This window comes from Poeciliopsis prolifica, unplaced genomic scaffold (genome assembly GCF_027474105.1).
Source record: "Poeciliopsis prolifica strain line A6 unplaced genomic scaffold, Auburn_PproV2 SCAFFOLD006, whole genome shotgun sequence".
In the NCBI taxonomy this organism is placed as follows: Eukaryota; Metazoa; Chordata; class Actinopteri; order Cyprinodontiformes; family Poeciliidae; genus Poeciliopsis; species Poeciliopsis prolifica.
The window spans coordinates 9,757,211-9,784,161 of NW_026562381.1; the positions used below are offsets into that span (position 1 = coordinate 9,757,211).

General features: G+C 39.3%; 1 protein-coding gene across 1 annotated transcript; it reads left to right on the forward strand.

The window, feature by feature from the left end:
- The first annotated feature begins 1,840 nt into the window (after positions 1-1,840).
- LOC129360335 (mediator of RNA polymerase II transcription subunit 12-like) lies at positions 1,841-26,944 on the forward strand. Its single transcript, XM_055030503.1, has 43 exons — positions 1,841-1,993; positions 5,821-5,925; positions 6,014-6,205; positions 7,421-7,580; positions 7,705-7,880; positions 8,042-8,152; positions 8,634-8,906; positions 9,016-9,162; positions 9,355-9,454; positions 9,556-9,692; positions 9,924-10,055; positions 10,809-10,935; positions 11,143-11,372; positions 11,438-11,497; positions 11,582-11,755; positions 12,816-12,960; positions 13,572-13,690; positions 14,626-14,769; positions 14,899-15,062; positions 16,136-16,267; positions 16,385-16,609; positions 16,690-16,834; positions 16,946-17,066; positions 17,841-17,951; positions 18,042-18,155; positions 18,552-18,688; positions 18,856-19,035; positions 19,250-19,321; positions 19,407-19,570; positions 20,100-20,261; positions 20,344-20,545; positions 21,119-21,228; positions 21,312-21,447; positions 21,650-21,799; positions 22,388-22,747; positions 22,835-23,006; positions 23,102-23,268; positions 23,636-23,713; positions 23,811-24,028; positions 24,567-24,747; positions 24,863-25,078; positions 25,910-25,991; positions 26,574-26,944. The coding sequence occupies exons 1-43, from the start codon at positions 1,892-1,894 to the stop codon at positions 26,609-26,611; spliced, it is 6,471 nt and encodes a 2,156-aa protein (XP_054886478.1). The 5' UTR covers positions 1,841-1,891; the 3' UTR covers positions 26,612-26,944.
- Positions 26,945-26,951: the final 7 nt, after the last annotated feature.

Here is a 26,951-nt window from a genome sequence, read left to right on the forward strand (position 1 = left end):
AGTTGTCACCAAGAAACATCAGCTGTGACTAAATATAAGTCTCTTTGAAATGACCACATTGATTTATAAATATTTAAAGCAAGATAACACAAGAGCGTGAGACTCGGTTTCTTCTGCTACTCTGAATAATCTTCAAACCTTTGCACATCCTTTAGGGGATGTTCCTTATGAAGGATTTTTTTGAGGCCAATCCTTGAACAATTCCCTCTGGCTGTTCCAGGATTTTTAAAAATTATCTTTCAGCAACCTTGGCAAAGTTGCCTGAAGGTCCTCTAAATGTTTCACAGAATACACAAAAGGTAACGTTCTATATGGCTTCTCCACAGTCTAGTAAGGGATAAACGTGGGATTCCCAGTAAGTGGGAATCCCAAAAAAGTGTAAGTGGGCTCTTTAAAGACAACATGTTGCTGTTATAATTTCTGTTCATGTCCTTACAACAGGACATGAATGGTTTACACATTTTACGCAACTGAATTTGCATTTCTTTTTTCAGTTTCCCTCTTTCAGATTTTGGAGTGTGAGCCTCTTTGAGATTGATAGTCAAAAGGTTTAGAGCAATCAGAAATACATTACAGTTAAACCACATAAAAAGATTTTAAATCTTAAATCAAGATAGATCAACATAAAATGGAGTGCAATTATGAAGTGAAAGAAAAACAATTCCTAGTTTTTCAAAGCTTTCTGATATAAGGGTTTTTAGACCCCTTTATTTTGACACTCTAAATAAAATCTTGTGGTGCCTAATTAGTAAATGGAGACTGTTTGTGTGTAATTTACATCAGTTCTGTAAAGGCCTCGAAGATTTGCTTGAGAACTTGAGTGAACAAACATCAACATGAAGACCAAAAAGAAGCAGACAAGGCAGGGAAAAAAATGTTGCAAAAAAGGTTATAAAACAAGATCCCAATTCTTGAACATCAGAACACTAGTCTGTCATCTGAGAATAAAAAAATTGTTGCAAACCTACCAAAATATGACCAGTAAGGAAAGCATCAATCAAAGAAACAGCCAAGAAGTCAATGGTAACTCTGGATCGCCTGCAGACATCCACAAACTGGGTGGAAGAGAATTATAAATCATGCGCTCCACAAATCACTGTGGCTTGTGACAAGCTGGCTACAAATGAGACTTTTGTAGTTCCTGCCTTCAACAACAGCTCTCCTCATACTGTGTTTTTATTGGTAGATTGCATAACCAATAATGATCCTGTCAAAAGACTCTTCTTTCTCCTACAGGATTGCCATGGGGCTCTTGGCCACTTCTCTGATTGCTGTTCTTTTTGCTCAGCCTGTCGGACTATCCTGGGAGCGATGTCTTATCTTGTTGGTTTGCAGTTAAGGTGCTCTTTGCTTTTGCAGATGATGGATTGAGGACTGCTCCGTGATGTGTTCAAAGGAGAAACATATTGTTTAATAATCTGACTCTGCGCAGGGATAAAGTGCTCACAACTCTTAGCTTTCTCTAACAAATCTATACAGTGCCTTCACAGAACACCTACATTTAGAATAGAATTAAATGAAACGCAGATTCACTTTATTTGCTAGTGAGATGTTTTCTGAAGACAAGTGAATGCACTAGATTGTATTTAGGGGCATTGGGGGAAAACTGAATGCACATTTAATTTCCCTTTGGGATTAGTATTTTTTAATTAATCTTTCTCAATTTAATGTCAGATTAATAGTCTACCCAACTACATAAATCTGGAAAAAAAATCATTCCGTGAGACGTAGTTATTTGCAGATCCCTGCTGGAAGTGCCCATTTATGTGCTTTTATTTTGAAGTTGGCGTTTGAACGCATCCCGGAAGCTCGGTAGCTTGTTGTCGCCCGGCGCTCAGGCTGCTGCTGCTGCTGCTGGGGAGGTGGAAAGCCCTGGCTGTGATGCCGCTGGATGATGGCTGCTTTCGGGATCTTAAGTTACGAACACCGGCCTTTAAAGCGGCCCCGCCTCGGCCCTCCAGACGTCTATCCCCAGGATCCAAAACAAAAAGAGGTAAAGACCGCTGCTTTGTGGAATATAGAAGCCCAGGGTCAATGTTTTAGTGGAATAAAATGCCCTAATAGAGCAGCGGAGCTAGCTAGCAGCTGCTAGCCTGTTTAGCAGCCCTGCAGACGCTTCGGGCCTCGCAGTAACAATGAGCTGCAGCAGCTCCTGGTTGGCAGCTTGTTAACCAGCTCTGTCCGGCTTAACTTTGGAAAAACAACCCGCTGCTGTCACGACCAGTCCAGCTGGGCTAGCTCCTCAGCTAACAGATATGCGTATAATCTGCTACATCTCTTCTGTTTCGTGGAACAAAACAAAAAACGTCGGATATTTAAATTCTGCCTGACTTGTTTGTTTGGGTTATTTAACTGGTTGCTACACAATGACGTTAGCTGAACTTGCTAATCTAATCCTTTTAAAATATTCAGAGCATGTTTAAAATAAGTGGTCGAGTTTAATTGATTCTCTGGGACGCTGAGTATCGTGTATTAATCTGACATTAAGCTGATACAATTCAACTCCAAAATACTTCACTAATCCCAAAGGGAATTGGAAATGTAGCAACAGAGTATACAGAAATTGCACCCAAATTAAGAGTAACACTAATTCAACATATATCATATGATAGTAAAAAAAAAAAAAAATTAAATATATTACTCTGAAGTAAACAAGTACTAACTGATCAGAAATCTGACTTAATACTTAATGATGGCATTAGAGCGACAAAAACATAAAGTTATTTACAGATTGTGGTATTTTAAATGTCAAGATGAAAACAAATCATGTAATTACAGAATAACTGATTCGGACAGAAGGAATTTTTTTCTAAATCAATATTTTAAAATATAAACCTACTAAATTCATACTTCATCGTAGGTGTTGTGGGCATGTTGGAACCCATTTTTCAGTGACAGTACACTGTTTAGTATAACTTCTTAGCCTGCAAATAGTGCAAAAGGTTCTGTATAAATTTATGTTCTAGATTTAGAACATAAAAGGTTTTATGATCTTACGTTTTTAGAACATAAAAGATTGAAACAAACAGTAGCTCTCAAATTAATGTACATTGTAGGTGTGTGTCTGACTCTAGTGTATGTTTATTTTGAATAATTTTGCTTTACTTACCAATGGGTGGAGTGTCCAGAAATTTTACTTAAGTGATACTTTGTGACAATATTTCTCAAGTAAAAGTAAAAAGTATGGTTTAGTAAAATATTCATTAGAGTATTTTTTCCCCCATAAAGTTACTCATGAGTATTCAACTAGTTAGAATTAATCTCTGGTTTTAACTTATACTATTTAAGGTTCTTCATAGAGTTGTTGTCAATGCTGTTGGCTGTGTGAAGAAAGGATCTCCTGTAGCTGCCCGTATTGCAGCAACTTTGAAGAAGCCTCTGATTAAAGACACTTTGTTGTTGTATAACAGTCTCATGTAGAGAATACTCTATAATTTACATGATTTTATGACAAATCCTTCTTTGAATTATAATCTCCAGAGGTCGCACAGTCGTCCACATAACAGAACCGGCTTTCTTTATCGGGTTGCTGAGCCTTTTTAAATCCCTGGCTCTGATGCTGCTATCTCAACAGAAGAGATGACTCTCTCACAACAGATTTGAGATATGTGGCATCCTGCTGCATACTGACATACCGGAGGTGTTCCTCGTTGTAGATGCCGTCACTACAAGAATCCATATGTGCATGTAGACTGAGTTTATGGATCTCTACTTAACAATTTACTGACTTTCTAGTGTTTGTTATTATTGATTTGTGGTTTTGGCAAAACACATCACCTTATTGTTTGGAGTTTAAAGCCTCCCAATAATTCTTCTTGAGCAGCGGTGGTTTTTTGCAGACACACAGCCTGGTTCACCCTCATAAACTGGAAAGTTGAACAAATACATTTGTATTTGTAATATTATATTTTAATAAATGTTATTATATTTTAATAAATGGACCAACTACTTTTTACATAAAGAAAGGTTATCATGAATAGAGAATTCCTTAATAAATGAAACCATAAAACAAAAGCATTTAAGTGCTTGTTTCAGTTTTTAGGCATCTCTCTGTCTTCGATGTGCTTACTTGTTAAAACACTATAGGGAGTGTGCTTCTTGTGTTTATACAAGCAAAATCAAGTTTCATAAATTAAATATTGTGTATATAAAGACATCCAGTTCAGGTTTTATCTGTATTTTAGTTTTTGAGCTTATGGTTGAATGTAATCCACACATTGCAACCTTTAATATCCCTTTAAAGTTGCAATAAAGGGAAACTGAATCAAACAATGACTTCAACAAATGATATCTATAATTTTTCTAACCAAGTGGAGGAAAAGCTCTGCAACTATGAACTAGAATTATCACAATAAATCATAGTTAGAGGAGTTTGCACCTTGCCTAATTTTGCAAATAATATAAGTAATCCAATGTTTTGGTTTGGAGAGCTTTTGTACTGTTGGCAGGTCACATCCTTAAGCTGGACTGCTTTTCTCAAAGAGAGACTTAGACTTAGACTTAGACTTAGACTTGACTTTATTGATCCGTTGGGAAGACTCCCTCAGGAAATTATAGTTACCAGCAGCTCACAGGCAAAAATGTGGCACACAGTAAGCATACTGTTTAGTTTTTTTTTGTCACCAAAAATAAGAAAAGGATCTTGAAATTTCAGTGTCTGTGCATTTACTGTCAATGTAGTGCCATTTATTCTGGACATTTACTTGAATCAGACAATAATCCATTTAATTGTTTCCTGTGGATCAGATTTTTGGAAAAATGTCCCTTTCCTTTTTTCACCATTAAGACTAACAAAATGAGAAGATGGAACATTTCAGTCTGAACCCATCTTTGTGTTAAAATCTTGTTTCTATTAATGGAAAATTCACTTATTCAGGTCACTGTGACCTTCTTCTCCATGTGATTTAACTGTCCTTTCTTCTGCCCTAATCATCCGTCTGTCTGTCTGGTGATCTGACCTGCCAGCCCACAAAACTGTTCTGCGTTTTTCAATTTTAATCAAATTTCCGTGTTAACCACAACCACTCTGAAGGGCTAGTTTGAGCTCTGGTTTTGGAGTTTATAATGAATTATTTTTAGGTAATTGATTGCATGATGAATTAAAATGAGCTCAAAACTCAGAAACAGTATTTCTGTGTTTAGTATTTTTGGAAAGGGAACTTTGTTTACAGGGACATTATAACCCGTTTTATTAATGGTTTTGGTTAGAAGAGTTTTTTTTGTTTCTGTTTTATTTATTCTTTATGGGGTTTTTTTGGGATATTTAAAATATCTTCCAATTCTTAACATTTTAATAACATTTGGAAATGGTCTCAAAATAACGTTTTATCATTTACCGCAATAATTACTCGTACAATTTATAGTCCAGCAAACAATAATTACTCCAGTTTACCTTTTTAGAGAACATTCGTAATCCTTTCTGTTTCACCTGACAGATGTCTTGTGCCTGTTTCCTGTTATTCAGTCAGGTGCAACAGCTCGTGAAGGACTGATTCTCTTTAATCTGGAGACTCATTTACGTGGCTTTGTGTGTGCATGGATTTGTTTTAGAAATTTTGAGTTAAGAGTGAGCCATGTTTCTTTTTTCTCAACACGGTCCAAGACTAACATAGTGTCATTTAGTAGTCCATCGGGTAGCTTACAAAGCCAGAATACTAATTTAATGTTATTTCTTGACTTTATTTATGTCTAGTACAAATTAAAATCTTTTAAAAGTGGGCATTCCATTCTAATGTTTGGATTTTTGTGCAGTTGACACAAATTTACACATGTTTTTACATTTTCTGTTTATTTACATGTGAACCTGTTTCTGTGTTTCAGGATGAGTTGACTGCTTTGAATGTAAAGCAAGGCTTTAACAACCAGCCTGCTGTGTCTGGAGACGAACATGGCAGCGCCAAAAATGTCAACTTTAACCCCTCAAAGGTGATTATGAATCATTTCAGCCAAAATAATACACCTGAGTGATTTAATGATTTGACGTTAATTGTGTCATTTCTTCGCTGCTCTACAGATCAGCTCAAACTTCAGCAGCATCATCGCAGAGAAGCTGCGCTGCAACACGTTTGCAGATACAGGGAAACGTAAACCACAGGTCAATCAGAAGGACAATTTCTGGCTCGTCACAGCGAGGTCACAGAGCTCCATCAACAACTGGTTCACAGATTTAGCTGGAACTAAACCACTCACACAGCTGGCTAAGAAGGTTAGAAGCTGAAGAACATCTTCTCTTCTAGCTTAATTTATTGGCGGTTTCTGTCTTATAAGAAGTATTTGTAGCAAAGTTAAGCATCTTCCTTTTTTGTCCTTTGTGCATGACATTTATCTAAACTGAACAACCCAGAATGCTCCCAAGCGATTCTACTTTTAAGCCAATTAAACCCGAGTCTAAATATAGATAAAATAGTTTGACAGAGCAGGATGAGATGGAAAAGAAAAGCTAATGAAGTCTGACAGAGCAGTCTCGTGGCTGCATAATTTGACCTGCTTTACAGAGTAAATTTAAAATTTTATGTTTTTGGCCCATTTGCTACATTGATATGCGATCGTATTTTTAAAAATCCTCCTTTTTCCTTTTATTCTATAAGCATTAAAATTACTGAATAGAAACATTTCCAGTGTTTCTTTTCCAGGAATATTGAATTGGATGCTGAATTAGTCCTGGTGAAGCACAACCGACTTTCCAAAAATAGAAAATATGTAATAGATTGTAAATAAAGTCATATTACAATGGTTCGCAACTCATTCACAATTTATTACAGCAGTCACAGTTTTATACTGAACAGCTGCATCCAAATGCATACATTTCTATTAGAAGAAAATCTTTTATTGCTACTCTGACAAATGGTTTCCTTTAATTGGAATGGATGTGATTCAAGAAAAAATGCCTTTAACTGAGGTTTATTTACCTTAATTTTTATTTTATTTTACAAAAACAGAAATCTAAGTAATGCTTTGTTTTTATTCGATTTTGTTTACAAGGCAAGTCTTTGGCCCGTTTTGTTGTATGTTCTCAAAACACAATAACTGTCATTGTTTGTCGAAGGCAACAGCTTTTATTGTTATTTTTTTTATTACTTTGTGATGTCTTTTCTTCATTATGTGTTCTCACAAATAGCCAGTAAATGTTTAGTTTTTGCTAACATGCATTGTTTTCTTTCTCTCGTCTTTGCTTCACTTGAGCTGTGCAAACATGTTTCTTTGTTTGTTTATAGTGCAATACATTAAGCTTTAACAATGAAGAATACAAATAAAATGTTCTATGATTTTTCTGGTAAAACCAATCGGTTGCATAGAAAAATGATAACACAATCTTTTGAAAGCAAGCAAAGTCATTTATGGATTCAGGATTTCTGTTTTGTAATGATGAATGTTTATTATTTTCTCTGTTGCTAATGCACATATAATTTCTCTGTTCCAGGTACCAATCTTTAGCAAAAAGGAGGAAGTTTTTGGATATCTGGCAAAGTACTCTGTCCCTGTCATGCGTTCAGCTTGGATGATAAAGATGACATGTGCATATCATGCAGCTATAACAGATAATAAAGTCAGGAAGAGGCATGTTATTGATCCTTGTATTGGTAAGAGATAAAATAATGTTTAGATTTTTTTTCTTCTTTTTTGTTTTACCTTTCAGTTGATTTTATGACATTTGATCTAAAGCGTGTGTCTTTGAATAAAATGTTCTTGTCCTTGTGTTTGTAGAGTGGAACCAGATCATCACTAAATATCTGTTGGAGCAGCTTCAGAAGATCGCGGAGTTTTACCGCCAGTGTCCCAGTCAGGGCTGCAGCTCCCCCGTTCCAGCCATGCCTGCGGACGTGGAAACCGCCATGAAGCAGTGGGAATACAACGAGAAGCTTGCCATGTTTATGTTTCAGGTGAGCTGAAACACTCTGAGCTATTTTTTTAGCATTATTATAGATTAATAAATGAACTAAATTATTTGTAATGATTATGCTAACGTCAACAATTTTTTTTTAACTTCATTTACGCTTATGACCTGGCAGAAAATGCTGATGTATTTTGTTTTTGTGTCCAGGATGGCATGTTGGACAGACATGAGTTCCTGACCTGGGTGCTGGAGTGTTTCGAGAAAGTTCGTCCAGGTGAAGACGAGCTTCTCAGACTTCTGCTGCCGCTCTTACTACAGGTAAAAACACCTGCAGTCGCATCCACACATGTAGGAGGCACACAGTGCCCCTTAAACCTGTTCAGATTTTTAAAACGTTTTTTATATTTGAGTGCATTTAATTGGTAATTTTGTAATGAATCAAATCCAAGTATTGCATAATTTTGAATTCAAACTTAGATTCAAGGATTCCAAATAATGCTAAACATGTTTAGCATACGTATTGGTTGCAGTTTCAGTCTCTTGTCTGGGTTTCTGCCTCATTATTTTTAAGTTTTGTCTGATTGTTGGAGAGCCTTGCTGGAGTTTCTCAATTGTATTTAAGCCTGGACCGTGACTTGGTCATCCTTGTACACGAACATACTTTGATTTATAGTATAAGACAAAGCTAACTTACAAGTAACTTTAGCAAAATTATTTTGTGTTTATTTGAAAGCTTATTTGTGTTAATGGACACTGAGTGGCCATGGCTAATGCTGCAAATCTCTCCTATGCGCCTCAGTACTCAGGAGAATTTGTGCAGTCTGCTTATTTATCACGAAGATTGGCTTACTTCTGCACACGTCGCCTCAACCTGTTGCTAAGCGACGGCAGCCTGGGCACCGGCGCAGGGGGTCACGCGGCACACGGCATCCTCACGCAGCAAGGCAACGCTCTGCCTACCACCCCGACCTCCCAGCCGGCAGGAGGAAACCAGGCCCAGACGCCGTTCACAGATTTCTACGTTTGCCCACAGCACCGGCCGCTGGTTTTTGGTCTCAGCTGCATGTTGCAGGTGCTTCATCTCACTTCACCTGCTATTTCACTGCGATATTATGTCAGATTTTACATTTGTGTGTTTGTTTGGAACTACATTTTCTTTCCACTTCTGTTTGTCCCTTCAGAGCATCGTTCTGTGCTGCCCCAGTGCTTTGGTGTGGCATTATTCTTTAACAGACAGCAGAAATAAGACTGGATCACCGCTGGACCTGCTGCCTATCGCCCCCTCCAGCCTGCCAATGCCAGGAGGAAACACTGCCTTCACACAACAGGTACTTCCACTAGTAGTCTAGTTAACACTTTTTTTTTTTTTTACAATGGATTGATGGAGCACAAGAGAAACAGGAATAATGCAGCATTTGAGAAAAATATGACAACCTTTCACTCTCAACAATTCTCGTAGAAAGAAATGTTCTGTATGCCTGTTCGTCTCTGGCATGTTTTAATCTGCGTCCACTTTGCAGGTTCGAGCAAAGCTGCGAGAAATCGAGGAGCAAGTAAAGGAGCGCGGCCAGGCTGTGGAGTTCAGATGGTCGTTTGATAAATGTCAGGAGACAACAGCAGGTATGTTGGATGCACTCCTTTATCCTCGCAGACCTGTTTTATCTCTGGACTTGTGAGAACAGGCTGATGTCAGACAATTTTTTTATTGTTTTTTTTTTCAGGTTTTACTATTGGTAGAGTTCTCCACACCCTGGAGGTTTTGGATAACCACAGCTTTGAGAAATCAGACTTTAACAACTCTCTGGATTCACTGTACAACAGGATATTTGGTTCCGGCCAGAGTAAAGATGGCCACGAGGTACGAACAGATTCCCTTCATGAACTTCTCATTATGCACGTAATAAAACTAGAAATCTCTTCAGAGGGGTTTAGACTAATGGGAAATATATGGCCAGTTTTAAAACTCACTTCATTATTTCTGAATGAACTAAAAAGCGATTAAATGAGTTTTCCGGCTAGATCCTCTGATGGAGTAACTAAGTGAAAATATTCTTATCTGTTCTTGCTTTTAACTCCGGATTGTGTCCAGATGTCGCCTGATGACGACGCCGTGGTGACCTTGCTATGTGAATGGGCGGTGTGCTGTAAGCGCTCAGGCAGACACAGAGCCATGGTGGTCGCCAAGCTGCTGGAGAAGAGGCAGGCTGAGATAGAGGCAGAGGTATGAGGCACAGCGGCCTCCACAAAGCTAAATATAAACATCAAATAAATACAGAGCTATTCTGCAAGAAAAGCTTTTATTAATCTAATGTGACAGACTGTTCAATTGGAGTCCAAAATTGCAACATTTGTTACATATTCAGCTGGTGTGGTTCACTTTCACACTGCACTGTGTCAAGTGAAGCAAACCCTATTGATGGCGCTGCACCAAGAACGACAGAAGGAAACGACACAAAAAAGAAGAAACTGAGCACAACTTCCTTCTTCACTAAAACAAACTAGAAACAAAATAAGAATGTAAATAAGATTTCTCTTTTGTCATTGGCAAAATATTATGACCCATATCTCCTGCTGGCAGTACACATATGGGTTTGTTTAGGTTGAATTTAGAAACGTCACTGAAAAGATCGGTTAGAGTGGTGAAAAATGCTTTACTGGGGATTTGAATCTAAACGTATAAGGAATTAAATCAGCATAACTCTTAAGTTGAAATCTTCCCAAATTAGATAAGAAAATATGTTGGTTCTCAGATTAAAATTAGTTTAGGAAAAAGGGAGATTTAAATGAATAATTTCTTCTAATTGGCTTGGATTTTTTAGTTTTTTTGAGAGATATATACAAGGTCATTAAGTCTAAAATGGATTTAGACTTCCAATGATTTTAAGATAATTGTGAGCTTATGCAGGGAATGTGAGCACAGGGATGTTTTATTCTGTTTTTGACTCTAAAATCATGTTGTTGTGTTGTTTTGCAGAGGTGTGGGGAATCGGAGGTGGTGGACGAGAAAGGTTCTGTGTCGTCCGGCTCGCTCTCAGCTGCGACCCTCCCCGTCTTTCAGGACGTGCTGCTGCAGTTCCTCGACACGCAGGCCCCCACGCTTAGTGAGTCTCTTTTTATTCCCGTTCAGTTTGCTTCCGACTGCTTTTAGTCTATATTACATCACATTTGATTCTTGCATAAGATTTGAAGAAACGCAATATCCTTTTGCCTGTTTAAGGATTTTATAATCGCCAGAGTATTTATTCGTAATGTTTCAGCAGGAGAGAGTCAATATTAAATTATTCAAATGCTCTTCTCTCCGTTTGCAGCGGAGCCGGGGAACGAGAGCGAGCGAGTGGAGTTTTCCAACCTGGTCCTTCTGTTCTGTGAGCTCATCCGACACGATGTCTTCTCCCACAACATCTACATGTGCACGCTGATTTCCCGTGGCGACCTGGCGTCTGACTCCCACCTGCCGCGTCCCCGCTCCCCCAGCGACGAGCCCTCCGATGATTCAGAGCGCAAAGAGCGAGATGCTGGTAGCAGTGTCAAGATGGAGGTGAGTTACAGGCATCTGTTGTGTCCGGAAGGTGCTAATTTATCCAGACTGTCTTTGTCCCACAGGATACGGGTCTGTCTGAGTCCATGGAGACGGATCACAACTCCAGTGCAAACTTTGATGAGGTAAATGATGTGTATTTCACCATAATCAGCAAACCTCGTTGGATGAGATTGAGTTGGGTAATTTTAGGTTCTTGTCTCCTGTAGATGTTCTCCCCTCCGATGCATTGCGAGTCCAAAGGGAGTCCGTCCCCTGAGAAGCCTCCGCAGGAGCAGGACAGTAAGAGCAGCTGCAAGGACAAAGGCATGGACCCCGCCTTCCCTCAGCTGTACGAGCAACCGCGCCACATTCAGTACGCCACCCACTTCCCCATTCCACAGGTGAGGACACTTGCTGTCTGTTCTTTAAAAAAATATAAAAAAAAGGAACAAGATTCCTTAACTTAATGTTAGGCATTTCATTACAAATATGTATCAACTTTAATTTTTATACTAGTGTAGTTGTAAAAATTTAAGATATTAAGCAGAAAAGTGAGCTTCCTACAATGCCTAAGAAGGAAATATAGAATAATAGAAGATGGAAAAAGAGCAACATGATTCATCTTCTTTCTTTAGATCATCTACAAAGTAAAACATCAGAATAAGCAGGTAAAATCTTTGCTAATGTTAAACTTCACAATCATTCTAGAAAGCTGTGATTAAGAAACATATCAACTCTCTTTGATGCATACTTGGTATAAATTGTGTTTTTGTTAAAGTGTAAAAAACCCAATGTGAAAGCATAACCAGACAAATTATGAATGTTTCCATCAGTGGGTGGAGCCAATAAACATGGAGGGGCGTGGCCGTGTCTGAGGACTCTGTTAAAGCAGGGATGTGGTCAGGATGAGGGAAAGCATTGTAGTCAACTTAGCAACTTTATTACTATATTGTGTGACTTTTCAGACTCTTGTTAAATTTTTTGAAAAAGTAACCAGCGTTGTTTTTCTTTGTTATTGGAGACTTTTACAATAACATGTGAAGCACCAGTTGCTTGGTTAATATCTGAAAGCGAGGTTGTGACGTAGAAATCGACCAAGTTGTATCGTTGTGACCAACAGGAAAAACTGACTGCAGTAACCACAGTTTAACCCAAAGAGTGCAGGACTGAGACAGATATTTCAGAATTCAAAAGGTTTTTCCAAAAAGACAGCAACACTAAGAACCTATTTATTCAGTTTAACTCAAAAAGGAGTTGATCTGGATTTAGTTACTCTTTTGAAGTGCATTTCGAAGCAGAAAAAATGCTCTTATTTTTAAAACAATATAAATGCAAGACATTTGTAAAGTTATCCCCTGCACCCTGCCAGCTCTGCTTTTGTTGGAAGACAATTTAATGTGCTGCTGCTGAGTTACTAATGCATCCATTGCGGTTGGATCTTTGTTTTGTTTTTGTCTGTAGGAGGAAAGTGCCAGTCATGAATGCAACCAGCGTTTAGTCGTCCTCTACGGTGTGGGCAAACTGAGAGATGAGGCGCGACACACCATCAAGAAAATTACCAAAGACATCTTGAAGGTGCTCAATCGCAAAAGCACAGCAGAAACAGGTAATGGTGAAACCCGGGTCTGTTTGCGTTTGACGCATTTGTCGGTTTCCACTTCATTTGTGTTTTTACAGCTTGTACTTCTTCTTTTATGAATATGTTTTGGCAATATTTGATTTACTTTTTGAGGATCAGATTTAATGAGAACATTAAAACTTCGTCTTGACTCTCCTTTAACAGTATGGATTATTTTGTTTTGCAGATTAATTTGTTTTTTAGAGAAATTGTCCAAATAACACATCCTGAGGAAAACGCGTGTTTTACTTTAATGTTTGTAAACTGTGCAAAAATTCAAGCTAGTTTGCCACAATATTGCTCCATTGGCAGTTTTCTGGTCTATTGTTTATCATCAGAGAAAGAGGGATTGTGTCTTTCTGTCTTCATCCCACCCAAACAATTTTCATTCTTGGCCACATCATCTTAGGTACAAGAGACCATTTTAAAGGCAATTTATTTTAAGAGTTAAGATGTTAGTGTTTTTTATATAAAAAACACTAAAAAAAGTGCAACTTTTTTGTGATCTGTATTTCAGTGGGTTTCTTTCTTGTGGGTTTTGTGGCCTGAAAATAAGCCTCTTTTAGCTCATCTTGTCCTTTTTTTTACTGTGAGTACAGGTGGGGAGGAAGGACAAAAGAGGAAGAGAAGTAAGCCTGAAGCCTTTCCGACTGCTGAAGATATTTTTTCCAAATTTCAGCACCTCTCCCACTTTGACCAGCATCAGGTCACCTCCCAGGTAGAGAAAAACAGAGTCTGTCACAACATGCTATTAAAAATTTGAAATAGAAATACTATGAAAACTACCAAACTAATTCTGGATGTGTAAACTGTTTTGTATGACCTATGTTTTATGGATATTGACAGCAAATTGTTGCAGTCAGGGAGGTTGAATGAAGATACATGTTGGAGTTCACAGAGCAGGAGTTTGCTAATTAAATGAATTTTGAAGGAAACTGGTGACCAAACATTTTATTTAGGGGTGTCTGCGTTTTCAATCAGAGGCCTCTTCAGATTTGTTGCTCACAGTATCACAAACCACGCCGACTCTTGGATGATATGAGCTACAACGAGATTTAATTTCGTTTTAGGATAGATGAAATACTTTAGAATTTTGAATTGAAATAGCCACAAAGCATATTTAACTTTGTGGTTTCAACCTGACAAAATGTGACCAGAAAAAGGGGTATAAATAGTTTTATACATTCAGCTTGCTAAAGAGAACACGCTGTGATTGATACAAGCCCATGAATTTTGAAAAGGCTCTGGCTGTTTATGTAAAGGTGCCACTGATCCCAGAATCACAGCGTCTCTTGTGGCCAAAAGCTGCTTCTTTGCTGTTTTGAGTTTAAAATTCATTAATAACCTTCCAGGTGCAGCTGAGCTGTGGCTCTTTTCATATTAAACACATATTTGGATATTTCTGGATGCTTAGCTGTTTGTTTTTTTGCAGAATGTGCAAGAAGTTGATGCGTTTTGGTTTTTGTTTTGTTTTGTTTAAGCTTCACAGTATTTTCCAAGCAGACAGGTTTTCGGTTTCTTTAGTCATTCAGCTTCATACTTGACAAATCAAGCTCAAGATATTTTTACATTTATTACTAACTTATCAAACTCTTTTATCAAATTATAGTTCTGTTGTTAAATGAATGTTTTTTTCTGGCTGTTTTGTGCCAGGTGTCCAGAAACGTTTTGGAGCAGATCACCAGCTTTGCCTTAGGGATGTCGTATCATTTGCCCCTCGTCCAGCACATTCAATTCATCTTTGACCTCATGGAGTATTCCCTCAACATCAGTGGCCTCATCGACTTCGCTATTCAGGTAACAATATTTGTAAAGGCAAATTTGATGAAATCCAGAAAAGCTCCTTTTTGTTTGTTTTGTTTTTGAAACTTTTACAGTCACAAAAGTTTCAAAAACAAACAAAAAGGAACTTTTCTGGATTTGCAGCTTCTGAATGAGTTAAGTCTGGTGGAGGCAGAGCTGCTGCTGAAGTCGTCCAGCCTGGTGGGCAGCTACACCACCAGCCTGTGTCTCTGCATCGTAGCTGTGCTGAGGAGATACCACTCTTGTCTCATCCTCAACCCGGAGCAGACGGCTCAGGTTTTTGATGGGTGCGTCACTCATAAGTCTCAAACATTTGCATTTATTTTTAAGACTGACTTTGATTTATTTGCGGTTTTTAATGTTGCTTACATTAAAGTAGAAATAATGTATTTTTACATGCGTATTAGTGAAGATTAGAGCTGCTATTTAACTTTTAAAAGAAGCTGAAAGGATGTTTAGAGTTGCAGCAGGGTACTGATAAATAATTACTCCTTTGCACAAACACATTCTGATAACTTATTAATTTTATATAATGTTTGCAAGTGTAGATAATTAATTTTTCCTGCATTGCTGAAATAGAAGAGCGGCCTCCTGAAAATAAGCAGAAAATAGTTTAAGTATTTTCATTAGTTAGCTTCAGAAGTGGTGGATGGTAGAAACTATTACCTTTAGAACAGAGGATGCACTAGACATTTTTGTTCTCAGTCATTTTGACTGACAGCTTCAAAAATATTCCATCATATTCTATTTTTATCCATCATTTGTTAAATAAGATTGACATGGACTATTATGGTGCACTTAATTTTTTTGCTGTTTAATTCATGTTCAACAACTTGATCAGAGAATCCAGATCCCGTCACACATTAATCAAGCAGATGAACACAACTTTTTCTCTGCAAAATTAAGCAACTCCACTTGACTATGAGTGTTTCACCTGTTGGGATCTCCTGGTTCGAATCTGGAGGAGAAATCTGTGCTAAAGTTTAAATGAGACCAAAAAAATCCAACCCGACCTGGACCGAGTCCATAGGCATTGTCTCTGAACCTTATCCAACCCAAGTAATTAATTTTAATTAGAGGCTCGAGCCTTAAGCAAACCCAAAATATTATTTTAATTAAGATTTTACTGCTTTCATTTTTCAGAGCAACATTTGAGTAAGCAAGTTTTGATAGTGTAGAAATTTAAATCCAGGCAAAATGCAGAATTTATCTTTTTTAATATTTGTTTAAATTCAGTTTCTTCAATTCTACTGAAGTTACATTTCTGAGAATGTATACATGAAGCTTTGGTCAAACAACAGTGTTTTATTTATTTGGGTGAAGAAACAGTGTTGATTCCTTTATGCAAACCTTTGACTAGGCTGCGGATCGTGGTGAAGTCAGGCGTGAACCCGGCCGACTGTTCCTCTGCAGAGCGCTGCATCCTGGCCTACTTGTACGACCTCTACACCTCCTGCAGTCACCTCAAGAACAAATTTGGAGAGATATTCAGGCAAGTCAGACAATTTCCTATAAAAGTTGTATTTATCTTGGCAGTGGAGCATCATTTCAGCAGTTATTTTCTTTTCGAGCCGGGTCATTTCTGAACATCCCCGCCGTACTTTCACAGCGAGTTCTGCTCCAAGGTGAAAAACTCCATCTACTGCAACATTGACCCATCGGACTCCAACATGCTATGGGATCCTGGATTTATGATGGAGACAATCAGCAACCCTTCAGCCAACAACAACCACTCCATGGTGGGCAAAATCCTCAATGACAGCCCGGCTAACCGCTACAGCTTCGTGTGCAACGTGCTCATGGAGGTTTGTGTGGACCACAGAGACCCAGAGAGGTGAGTGATGATTATATTCTGCACATCCTTGTTTACTGGGATGTGTTTTTTTTTTTCATCCGTTGCTTTTGTGATTTCAGGGTGAATGATATTGGGATCCTGTGTGCAGAGCTGACAGCTTATTGTCGCTCTCTGAGCGCAGAGTGGCTCGGCATTCTCAAAGCTCTTTGCTGCTCCTCGAACAACGGCAACTGCGGCTTCAACGATTTGCTTTGTAATGCTGACGTAAGTCCTGCTTACCTCTTCATGCCACTGTGTGTTACATGATGATGCATCAGGTAGTTGTCACCTGATTGTTACATTGTTACCATTGATTGTTGCTCTTTTTTCTCTCAGGTTAGTGATTTGTCCTTCCATGATTCGCTGGCGACCTTCGTGGCTATTCTGATTGCGAGGCAGTGTTTGCTCTTAGAGGACCTGGTCCGCTGTGTGGCCATCCCCTCCCTCCTTAATGCAGGTAAATACACATGCTGACCATCAAAGTGTTTGTTTGTTTGTTTTTTGCTGATTAGGGGTGTCAAACTAATCCAACCTTTGACAAACTCCATCCATCAATGCATTTTCTGCTCACCCTTGTCCCCAGTGGGGTCGGGAGGTGCTGGTGCCTATCTCCAGCTACGTTCTGGGCGAGAGGCAGGATACCTTCGACAAAATCAGTACCAAAAAAAAAAAAGATGTATCGAAATTTGAATGGATGAATGTATGTCAAAATCTGACCCATTCTTATTTGTCCAAATTGTGGCACTTCCTCCATCAACTGTACTACAATAATAGAGCTACTGAAAGTACAGCCAGAAAAAAACAACAGCATGTGACCACATGTGGTCATGTCAACATGTTGCCAAGACAGGCAAACAGAATAATGTTGTTCAGAGACACTTCTCTTATCTGCTCTAATGCTATAAACTAATGATAAATGTATTTTGTTGTTGGCTCTGTCTTTTTGTAGTTTATTCTTTTTGTTTCTTCCCACTAACCTCGCTATGAACCTCGTTCAGCCATGCTGTTTTGTTGTTATATTGTTGCTACACCTTGTAAATGCCAGGCGCTGTCACTTTTTGTAAATATTTTCTTCTCGCTGCTTTTACATCAACCCCAATGAATAAAACATGTTTTCTTGGAGGGCAAGGTTTGAAGTTAACAGGATACACTTTTAAGTCAGTTCACTGTGCAGCTGATCTACACATACTATAAAGGAAACTCAGTTCTAATGAGTCCATCTCTACCCCAGCGTGCAGCGAGCAAGACTCTGAGCCAGGAGCTCGACTCACATGCAGGATCCTGCTGCACTTGTTCAAGACGCCACAGCGTAACCCTGTCCCCCAAGATGGCATCAAGTCAGGTACCCAACTCAAACTCCAAGACCAACACATTCTTGTTTTTCAGCTGCGATTATTTATTGATGGATTGGTGTGACTGTTGAACTTTACAGACAAATCTTCAGTTGGTATCCGGTCGTCTTGTGATCGTCACCTTCTCGCTGCTTCGCAGAACAGCATCGTTGTTGGAGCGGTTTTTGCTGTTCTTAAAGCTGTTTTCATGCTGGGTAGGAATCTCTGCAGTACTACTATCTAGTTCATACATCTGTGTGTGCACCCATCATATGCCTGTCCATTCAGCCATCTGTCCATCTAATCCCCTTGTTTAGACGTCCCTTTGTTTGTGCATCCTTCTTTGCCCATCCACTGTATCGACCGTCCACCCATCCATTAATCGTCTGTCCACTGTAGAAATGCCATAACCTCACTGCCAGCTATGTGTTCAAATACATATATTTGTTTATTTTTATAAAACTTGCTGTAAAGAAGTTTAAGTCTGGATGAAAATCTTGAAATTGTGAAATTTCTTTTTTTGTACCATCTTCTGTTATATTTGAAGTAGATTATTGATCAGTGTTACTGCTTCTGCTGTAGAGATTTACTTGTTTTTAATGTTTCCCCAGGCGATGCAGAGCTGAGAGGTTCAGGTTTGTCGCATCCCGCCGCCCTCGACGACATATCCGACGGGCGCAATGTTTCCATAGAAACGGCCAGCTTGGATGTGTACGCAAAGTACGTCCTGAAGACTATCTGCCAGCAGGTGAGAACATGAAACTATGAGCTGCCATTGGTTGAATCTGCATGGAATGTGCAGGAAAAACAAAATATTTAATCCTGTGAAACTTGTTAACTTTTCTTTTGTTTCCCAAGTGGCTGTTTCATGTTTTTCCTTCTTTCCCGACTGCCTTCCTTGTCGTGTTCTTGCAGGAATGGGTCGGAGAACGCTGCCTGAAGTCTCTCTCTGAAGACAGCAGTGCCCTCCAGGACCCGGTGCTGGTAAACATTCAAGCCCAGCGACTCCTGCAGCTCATCTGCTACCCGCACCGCCAGCTGGACAGCGACGATGGCGACAACCCTCAGAGGCAGCGAATCAAACGCATCCTTCAGGTACAGAAAATATATTAATTCTAAATCATATGCATTTTCAATCTATTTAGTTGTTTTTACTTCAATACTTTTACTTGAATAAATTTTGTTTAATTGCAAAAGTGAAGTTTTGCTGCCCTCTGCTGGCTAATTGTATGAATTCATGCAGTTGAAGTCCATAACTGCCTAGGTTGGAACTATAATAAAACTAATAATAACTCTGTCTCTTTTACAGAATATGGACCAATGGACAATGAGACAGTCGTCTCTGGAGCTGCAGCTCATGATCAAGCAGAGCACAAACAATGTAAACCCAACTTCAGGGGTTATATCTGTATTTAAAGAAAAAAACACCTGCAAGATACAACAATATTTTCCTTTCTGTGATGTAGGAGCTTTGCTCTCTCCTGGAGAACATAGCAAAGGCAACAATTGAGGTTTTCCAGAAATCAGCAGAGATGAACTCCAGTAACCCCTCAGGAAATGGAGCTGCAGTCCAAGGAGGCTCTGCAACCAATAGCAACAGCACTACAAGCAAGATGAAACCTATTTTAAGGTATGTCAGTTGGCTGATCGTATTATTTATTTATTTTTATTTTTTTACCTGCTTTTGCAAAGTTTTCTAACAAATTAGTTCCAAGTATTGTGACAAAAAAAGCATTGCAAGTCTTTTTTAAAGGTTTCAAAATTGATTACATCTTAATTTGAGGTCTAAAAGATCTAACTGTGTCCACATTTGTCATTGTAGGCATTAAATCTCGTAAGTATAGAAGGGAACTGCTTCTTCAATTTTTCTTTATCTGCTGGCAGCAAGCATTTATTTTGTATGTTGTTGTTCTGAACCAGGAAGTAGATTGACCTCAGGAAATTATTGTGTAACTTTCAGCCTTTTTAAAAAACCCACTGAGAATTTTTCACACTGGCTTATTTTTGATGATTTTTAATTACTTATCACTTGAACCAGCTTGTTCACGACAAAATCTACTTCAAGCAAACATCAGAAAATCAGCCACTGTCTCTCATCTGACAGAGAACTGACTGACCGGCTCACCAGGTCAAGCTGACATGTTTGTTATTTCCAATAGCTCGTCAGAGAGGTCGGGCGTTTGGCTGGTCGCCCCGTTGATCGCCAAGCTGCCCACTTCAGTTCAGGGTCACGTCCTGAAGGCAGCCGGAGAGGAGCTGGAGAAAGGTCAACACCTCGGCTCTTCCTCACGCAAAGAGCGAGACCGGCAGAAACAGAAAAGGTCGGCCGCAGATTTAATGTCTTTCAGCTCAGAACACTTATGTTTATAATATTTACTGATATCCATGTTTCTCCGCTTGCAGCATGTCTCTGCTGAGCCAGCAGCCCTTCCTGTCTTTGGTCCTGACCTGCTTAAAAGGACAGGATGAGCAGAGGGAAGGCCTCCTCACCTCCCTGTACAACCAGGTCCAGCAGATCGTCACTAACTGGAGGGAAGACCAGTACCAGGACGACTGCAAGGCCAAGCAGATGATGCACGAGGCACTTAAGCTACGGCTGAATCTTGTAAGCATCTTTTTTTAAATCACTTTACAAAAGCAAATTAATATGCCTACTCATGCACATATATACAAATATACCCTCAGACAAAAAAAAAGAACACATACAGGGAAGAGAAAGAGAGGAAAAAAGTAAACAGACCAACATAAAGACCAGTTTATCTTGTGTTAACCTTATGACCTTGTGTCAAGTTTTCTTTATAACACTTTGAGTTGGATATTATTTTGGACTAAAAAAAGACAGACCAGGTCTCCCCAGCGTTTATCAATAATGAAATACCTGATCTTCTTAAGGGTAAAGTTAAAAAGTCATCTCTTTGATCCATTGTGAAATTGCGCATAATGTCTCTTTCTTTCATAAGCACAGACTTCCAGAAAAGCAAACATTAATTAAGGATGTTAAATTGTTTGAGATATTTAAAATGCACATTTTAGGATTTGAAAGAACCTCTTTACCAATCATCTGACTGATCACAGTTAACAGCCTTCCAAAAAGATAACGTCCGAGGTAAAACACTCCTTTTTGATTGTTTTGCTCTGAACAGCATTCATGTAAGCTGTGTTTTCCTGTCTTCGTAAGGTTGGTGGCATGTTCGACACAGTGCAACGGAGCACCCAGCAGACCACAGAGTGGGCGGTTCTGCTGCTCGATATCATCAGCAGCGGCACCGTGGACATGCAGTCCAATAAGTGAGTTCATGTGATTTATTTAGCTGCACATTTTTTGCAACTTCTCAGGCTGCCTGGCTCTTACTTTGGTCTCTCTGTCCCAGTGAGCTCTTCACCACCGTGCTGGACATGCTGAGCGTGCTGATAAACGGCACGCTGGCTGCTGACATGTCCAGCATCTCTCAGGGCGGCATGGAGGAGAACAAGAGGGCATACATGAACCTGGTTAAGAAGCTCAGGGTAAGACGGACACATCTGTGTCTCCTATGCATTTGGTTTTAAAGATTCTCATATTCGCTCCCATGTGGAGATACAAGCCTGAATCAGGTTGAAAAAATACTAAAATACTTTAGAAGGTTGAACTTGGCTAGAAAATATGATTTTATCCCATGTAAGTGACTCTTTTAACCTTCTGTCTTTCTGTTTTTTTTTATTCTTGCAGAAAGAGCTCGGAGACCGGCAGTCAGAGAGTCTGGAGAAGGTTCGCCAGCTGCTGCCGCTGCCGAAGCAAACCCGTGATGTCATCACCTGTGAGCCTCAGGGCTCGCTAATCGACACCAAGGGCAATAAGATCGCAGGCTTTGAAAAAGAGGTAACACAGCATTCAGGCCTGCTCTGTTTTCTGCGTCTGGATGAATATAGAAAGAAGAGTATCAGAAAAATATTTTTATTTTTCAGACTTTATTCCCTCTCAAATTCTCTTCATGTTCTTCCTTTCTAACCTTTGTGCTCCTTCCCTCCCTTCCTTAAGCCAATCCTTCTTCTCTTGGGTTATTGTTTCTTTCCTTTTTTATGTTCTGAGTTTTTTTCTTCCTCTCCCTTCTTTTAGTTCTTATTTCTACCTCCTGTCCTACCTTTGCCCCATCTTCCTTCCTCTTTCTTGTCTTACCTCTCTTCTTTCTGTCACTGCTCATGTGTTTCTTTCTTCCTTGTGTTTTAGCTGCCATCCCCCTTTTCCCTGTATTTATTGTCCTTCTTTCATTGTCTTCTGTTCTTTCTTCATATCCTCCCTTCTTTGCATCCTATCTCCATCCCTTACTAGTGTACTTATTCTTTCTCGATTTTCTTTCTTTTTTTTCCCCTTTTATTCTTTCTGCCTCGTGCTTTGTTTAAACCCATGTAACTGAATCTCTCAAAAGCACATTTTGTAATTATTGAAGCTGTTCTCTGATTGGCTCAGGGTCTTCAAGTCTCAACCAAGCAGAAGATTTCTCCCTGGGACGTGTTCGAGGGTCTGAAGCACTCGGCGCCGCTCTCCTGGGGCTGGTTCGGAACGGTTCGCGTGGACCGCAAGATCGCCAAGTTCGAGGAGCAGCAGCGCTTCCTACTCTATCACACCCACCTGAAGCCCAAGCCACGCAGCTACTACCTGGAGCCGCTGCCCCTTCCACCGGAGGAGGAGGAGCCTCTGACGCCCATCTCCCAGGAGCCGGAGAAGAAGATGATGGAAGTTGTGAAAGCGGACAAGAGCGTAGCTGCTGTTGCCTCGGAGTCCAGCAAGAAGAAACCAAAGAAGAAGAAGAATCAACCCAAGGAAGGAGTCAGTGATCTATGAAGCTTAAATATACTTTTAGATGATTTTGACGCTATGATTTCTAAATATAACTATTTTATTTTCCTTTGGTAGGAGTTTTTGAACCGCACACAGCCCAACATGACCTACGTCCACAACGTGCCAACAGAGTCGGTGCAGACCAACCTGTATAATCGGATTCCCTACGGTCAGCCGTCCATGGGCGTTTTCCCCCAGAATCAGCCCCTGCCTCCAGGTCAGCCCACAGAATACTTTCATCCCAATCGTACGTCCCATTCTGGCTCTCAGCAGCAATCCTCCCCCTCTGAAACCGCAACACACTCAACGTCCTTTGACGTCCCGGCCCTTTGTTTCCTACAGGTGGTCCGGGTTTGGAGCCCCCATACAGGCCAACCCGCAACACACCGATGCCCAAGATGATAACCACTCGACCCAACTACCCACCCATGGACAAGCTCTACCCAATTCCTTACAAGCCTCAACCCAACGTGCCTCCGAACCTGCGGCAGCAGTTAGTGGTCCGACTGGTGAGTTAGGGACGTGAATCATGTTTGATCAACAAAAATAAATGTTTAATACGATGGAAAAAATCCCAAGTGCTCTGTCTAGAAACTAGAAAACCAGAAATATTTTTACAAATCAGATTTTATTTTAAGTATTACTAATGAATCCTGTTATAACAAGTAAGCCAAAAATATTTCACACCAGCTTAATAGTTATTAACAATACTTAAACCACAGGAACAGTATGGCAGAATACAATTTTTTTTTATTCTGTTTGAATCATTTTTATACCTTGATGCTGTAACCAGCTCAGGCCTATTTTGGGTTTTGTCAAACTCGATACATATTTTTGGACTTTTCATGTTTTAATTCGTCTCATCATTTCTATTAGCAAAGTCAAAATACCATAGGACCACAGATGAGGCAGATGACACCGAACCAACCATATCCCCAAATGCAATCATCGCAGGTGCGTTTGATTGGTGGCTTTTCTTTTTTGGTTCCCAATTGTTGGAATTATCTGCACACGCAGAGTCACAATTTGGTTTATATTTATATGTTGTCAGGGCTATACCACATATGCAACGCATATGGGCATGCAGCAGCATCCTTCTCAAGGTGGCGGTATAGCTCCTTCCTCCTACGTAGCCCAGAACTTCCCTGGCGCTCATCCAGGAGCCAACCCAGGTGTGGTGGAGCCACTGAGACAGATGCAACAGAGGTCCAGCGGTTACGTTCACCAGCAAGCGCCGGGGTATCCACACAATATGCAGAACACACCCAGGTTGGTAAACACTCCGCTTTATTAGAATATCAGCAAGACCAAAATATCCAAACAACAAAAAAAATATACATTTTTGTTATGTTGTTTCAGGCAATAAACAAATTTTGACAATGATGACTTTCAAAAAGATCTTTATCGATCTACTTATAACTGCTAACATCAAACAATTGGTAGTTGCTTCAAAGCGGCTATCAGTACTTTTTGATAAAATTAACAGAGTTAGGGTTAAAAAAAAAGTTTAAAAAAAAAAAGTCAGGACACCACTTATTGATCAGGAATCATTAGTGAAACAAAAGTAATCAGTAAACAATCTATTATAATAAACACAAACATATCAGAAGCGATTCAACCAAAGACTGGAATATTTCTCAGTAGTCCACTTTTTTTTATATGAAAGTAAAATTTAAGGTTTTTATAGCACCATATTTCATGATTTCATCTGCAAGTAAAGCGTATTTTCTTTGTATGTGGCCAGTTTTCCAGTAAAAACATTTGTCTTCATCACTGCCTGTGTCATCTTTCTTCTTCTAATCATCAGATTTCCCCACCAGCCCATCCAACAAAGTTCTGTCATGCACAGCCTGGGTCCTGTGGGAGCGCAGGGGATGTATACAAACCTTCGGCCCAATCAGATGCTGACAGAGCAGCAACAAGCAGCACAGCAGCAGCAAGCAGCGCAGCAACAACAGCATTCATTCCTCAGACAGCAAGCACTCAGAGTATGTCACAGACTTGGCTTTTATACAAGCAATACCCTCATTCATATTTAATCTGCCGGTTTAAATGCGTGTCCTTCTGACTCATGCGTCCTACTCTGGTTTGTTTTGTTTCAAGCAACAGGCTCAAGCTCAGCAGCAGCAACAGCAGCAGCAGCAGCAACAACAGCAGCAGCAGCAGCAACCGCAGCAGCAGCAGGTTCAGCCTCAGCAGGTTCCTCCACAGCAGCAGGTGCCTCAGCAGCAACAGCAGCAGGTGTCGGCTGTTCCCCCTCCGGGCCAGACGCAAAACCAGGGCCTGGGCATGCAGCCACTGCCTCCCCAGCAGCCCATGGTGAGACCAGAGAGAGGATAAAACAGTCTGGGTTTCTACCTAGGCTTTAAAAAGCTTGAGAAGATTGGACATTTCATGGTTTTTCACATTTAATTTCCTGTATCCCATTTACTAAAGTTGAATTTCTTTAAATAAATTACCTAAAAAGCAAAAGATGCCCTTAAAAATGATTAAATATAAAATAAATTGGTCCATAAAGCGTTCTCTGGATAATATGGAGCCCACGCTTGCTGATTCTGCCAAATAAGCAATCCTAAAACTGAAAGTGCTTTTTCATTTAACTTTCTCTTTGGCTTTTCCTTTATGGGATGTTAGCAGGATTAATCATCCAGACAACTCATAAATCAGGATCACCATAAATACACCTGTCTATAAAAAAGCTACAAAAACACTCATAAAAATATGAATTATCTATTTAATGTTTTGATGATTTTTCAGACCATAAAATCTTTTTAAAAATTTATTTAAAAAAAATATTGATGGGTTTTTTGTCTCTTTTTCCACTTGGGTGTTTTGATTGAGTGTGAAATCATTGTATTAAAAGTAGTTCCTGTTTATGTGAAACTCTTATTTTATTTGACTCTGATGCATCCTAAAAGCAACAACTTTAGGTTTAGTTCTTAAGCTATGACAAATAATTGAAACCGTAAATGTAGACTATTATTCTTGAACTATTCAAAATAAGTTTGATCACACAATGACAGTTTTGGAATCATTTTAAACTTTTCCAGTGTTTTGTGTTTGATTATCCACTGTGTCCTGGCTGTGCTTGCAGTATGAAACGTACAAAACAAACAGCCTGTAGGATAAACTTGTGCACATCTGTTGCAGTTTCCTCGACCAGGAATGCAGCAGACCCAACAGCAGCAGCAGACTGCAGCACTGGTTCGGCAGCTGCAGCAACAACTCTCAAGTAAGTCAAAACCTTCGTCTGACATCTTGCTTGTTTTTCAACCCTGTACATAAGAGTATCAGGGGCTGTAAAATACACTCCAAAGCATGGTTTTATCCCAAAAGCATAAGAGTTCATTAAATCTTATTTTAAAATAGTCTTCTTGACTCCATTGTTGATGCTTTTTTTCCACTTTTTCATTTTTTTTTTAACTATGTGGGGTCAGAGTTCAAGTATTTGGGCTTTTGAGATGCTAATCGGATGCACCTAGTTGCAAAAACAACACCTTGTCTCTGTGGTTACGTGTCTTAATAGTCCAAAAGTTGTTTTAAAAAAGAAAGTAGGAGCAAAAATTCTTCCAGCTGCACAGCATTCAAAACCAGAGGGAATAATTGGCCCAACATGCAGCGCCTCAACCAGAATAATGAGCTGAAGTCTAGAGAAAGAGCAAAACAGAATGTGTATCACAATTACATCATTTTTTGTATCGTAATTTCAGCAACTGTAACAATAAATAAATTTTAAAAAACTCACGGTGACCCTAATTCTCCTCCATAGGTTTTGAACTTCAAACATTTAGCTGATGTTTTTCTCTCGTTTCAGATACACAGCCAGGACAAGGCACCAGTTCCTACTATTAATCATGCTCATCTATAGTCTTGTTGGGGGTAAATTCTTGTTTTTTGAACAAAGATCTGTTTGGTAAGTTAGTTAATTGAAAGAATCAGGAAGCAAAGACTGGGAAGGACCATTAAATGATCATGATGAACAAAAACCAAAACCGGCTACAAGATTTCAGTTGTAAAATTATGAAGTTTCAGAAGAGGGAACCTGATATAACATGTTTAATGACTAAAGAGTCTATGTAAAAAAAATACAATTAAAATAATGCTTTTTTTTATTTTATTTCAATTTGTACAATTTTCATTTCCAGTTTTGTGTATTTCTCATTAAAAAAATCATGTCAGTTTTTATGTCTTG

Excerpts from the sequence above, each read along its gene's own strand:
- LOC129360335 (XM_055030503.1), top strand. The coding sequence starts at position 1,892 with ATGATGGCTGCTTTCGGGATCTTAAGTTACGAACACCGGCCTTTAAAG. Across the intron at positions 21,229-21,311 it reads GTGGACATGCAGTCCAATAA|TGAGCTCTTCACCACCGTGC; the intron begins GTGAGTTCATGT and ends TCTCTGTCCCAG. Across the intron at positions 23,714-23,810 it reads CCCAAATGCAATCATCGCAG|GGCTATACCACATATGCAAC; the intron begins GTGCGTTTGATT and ends ATATGTTGTCAG.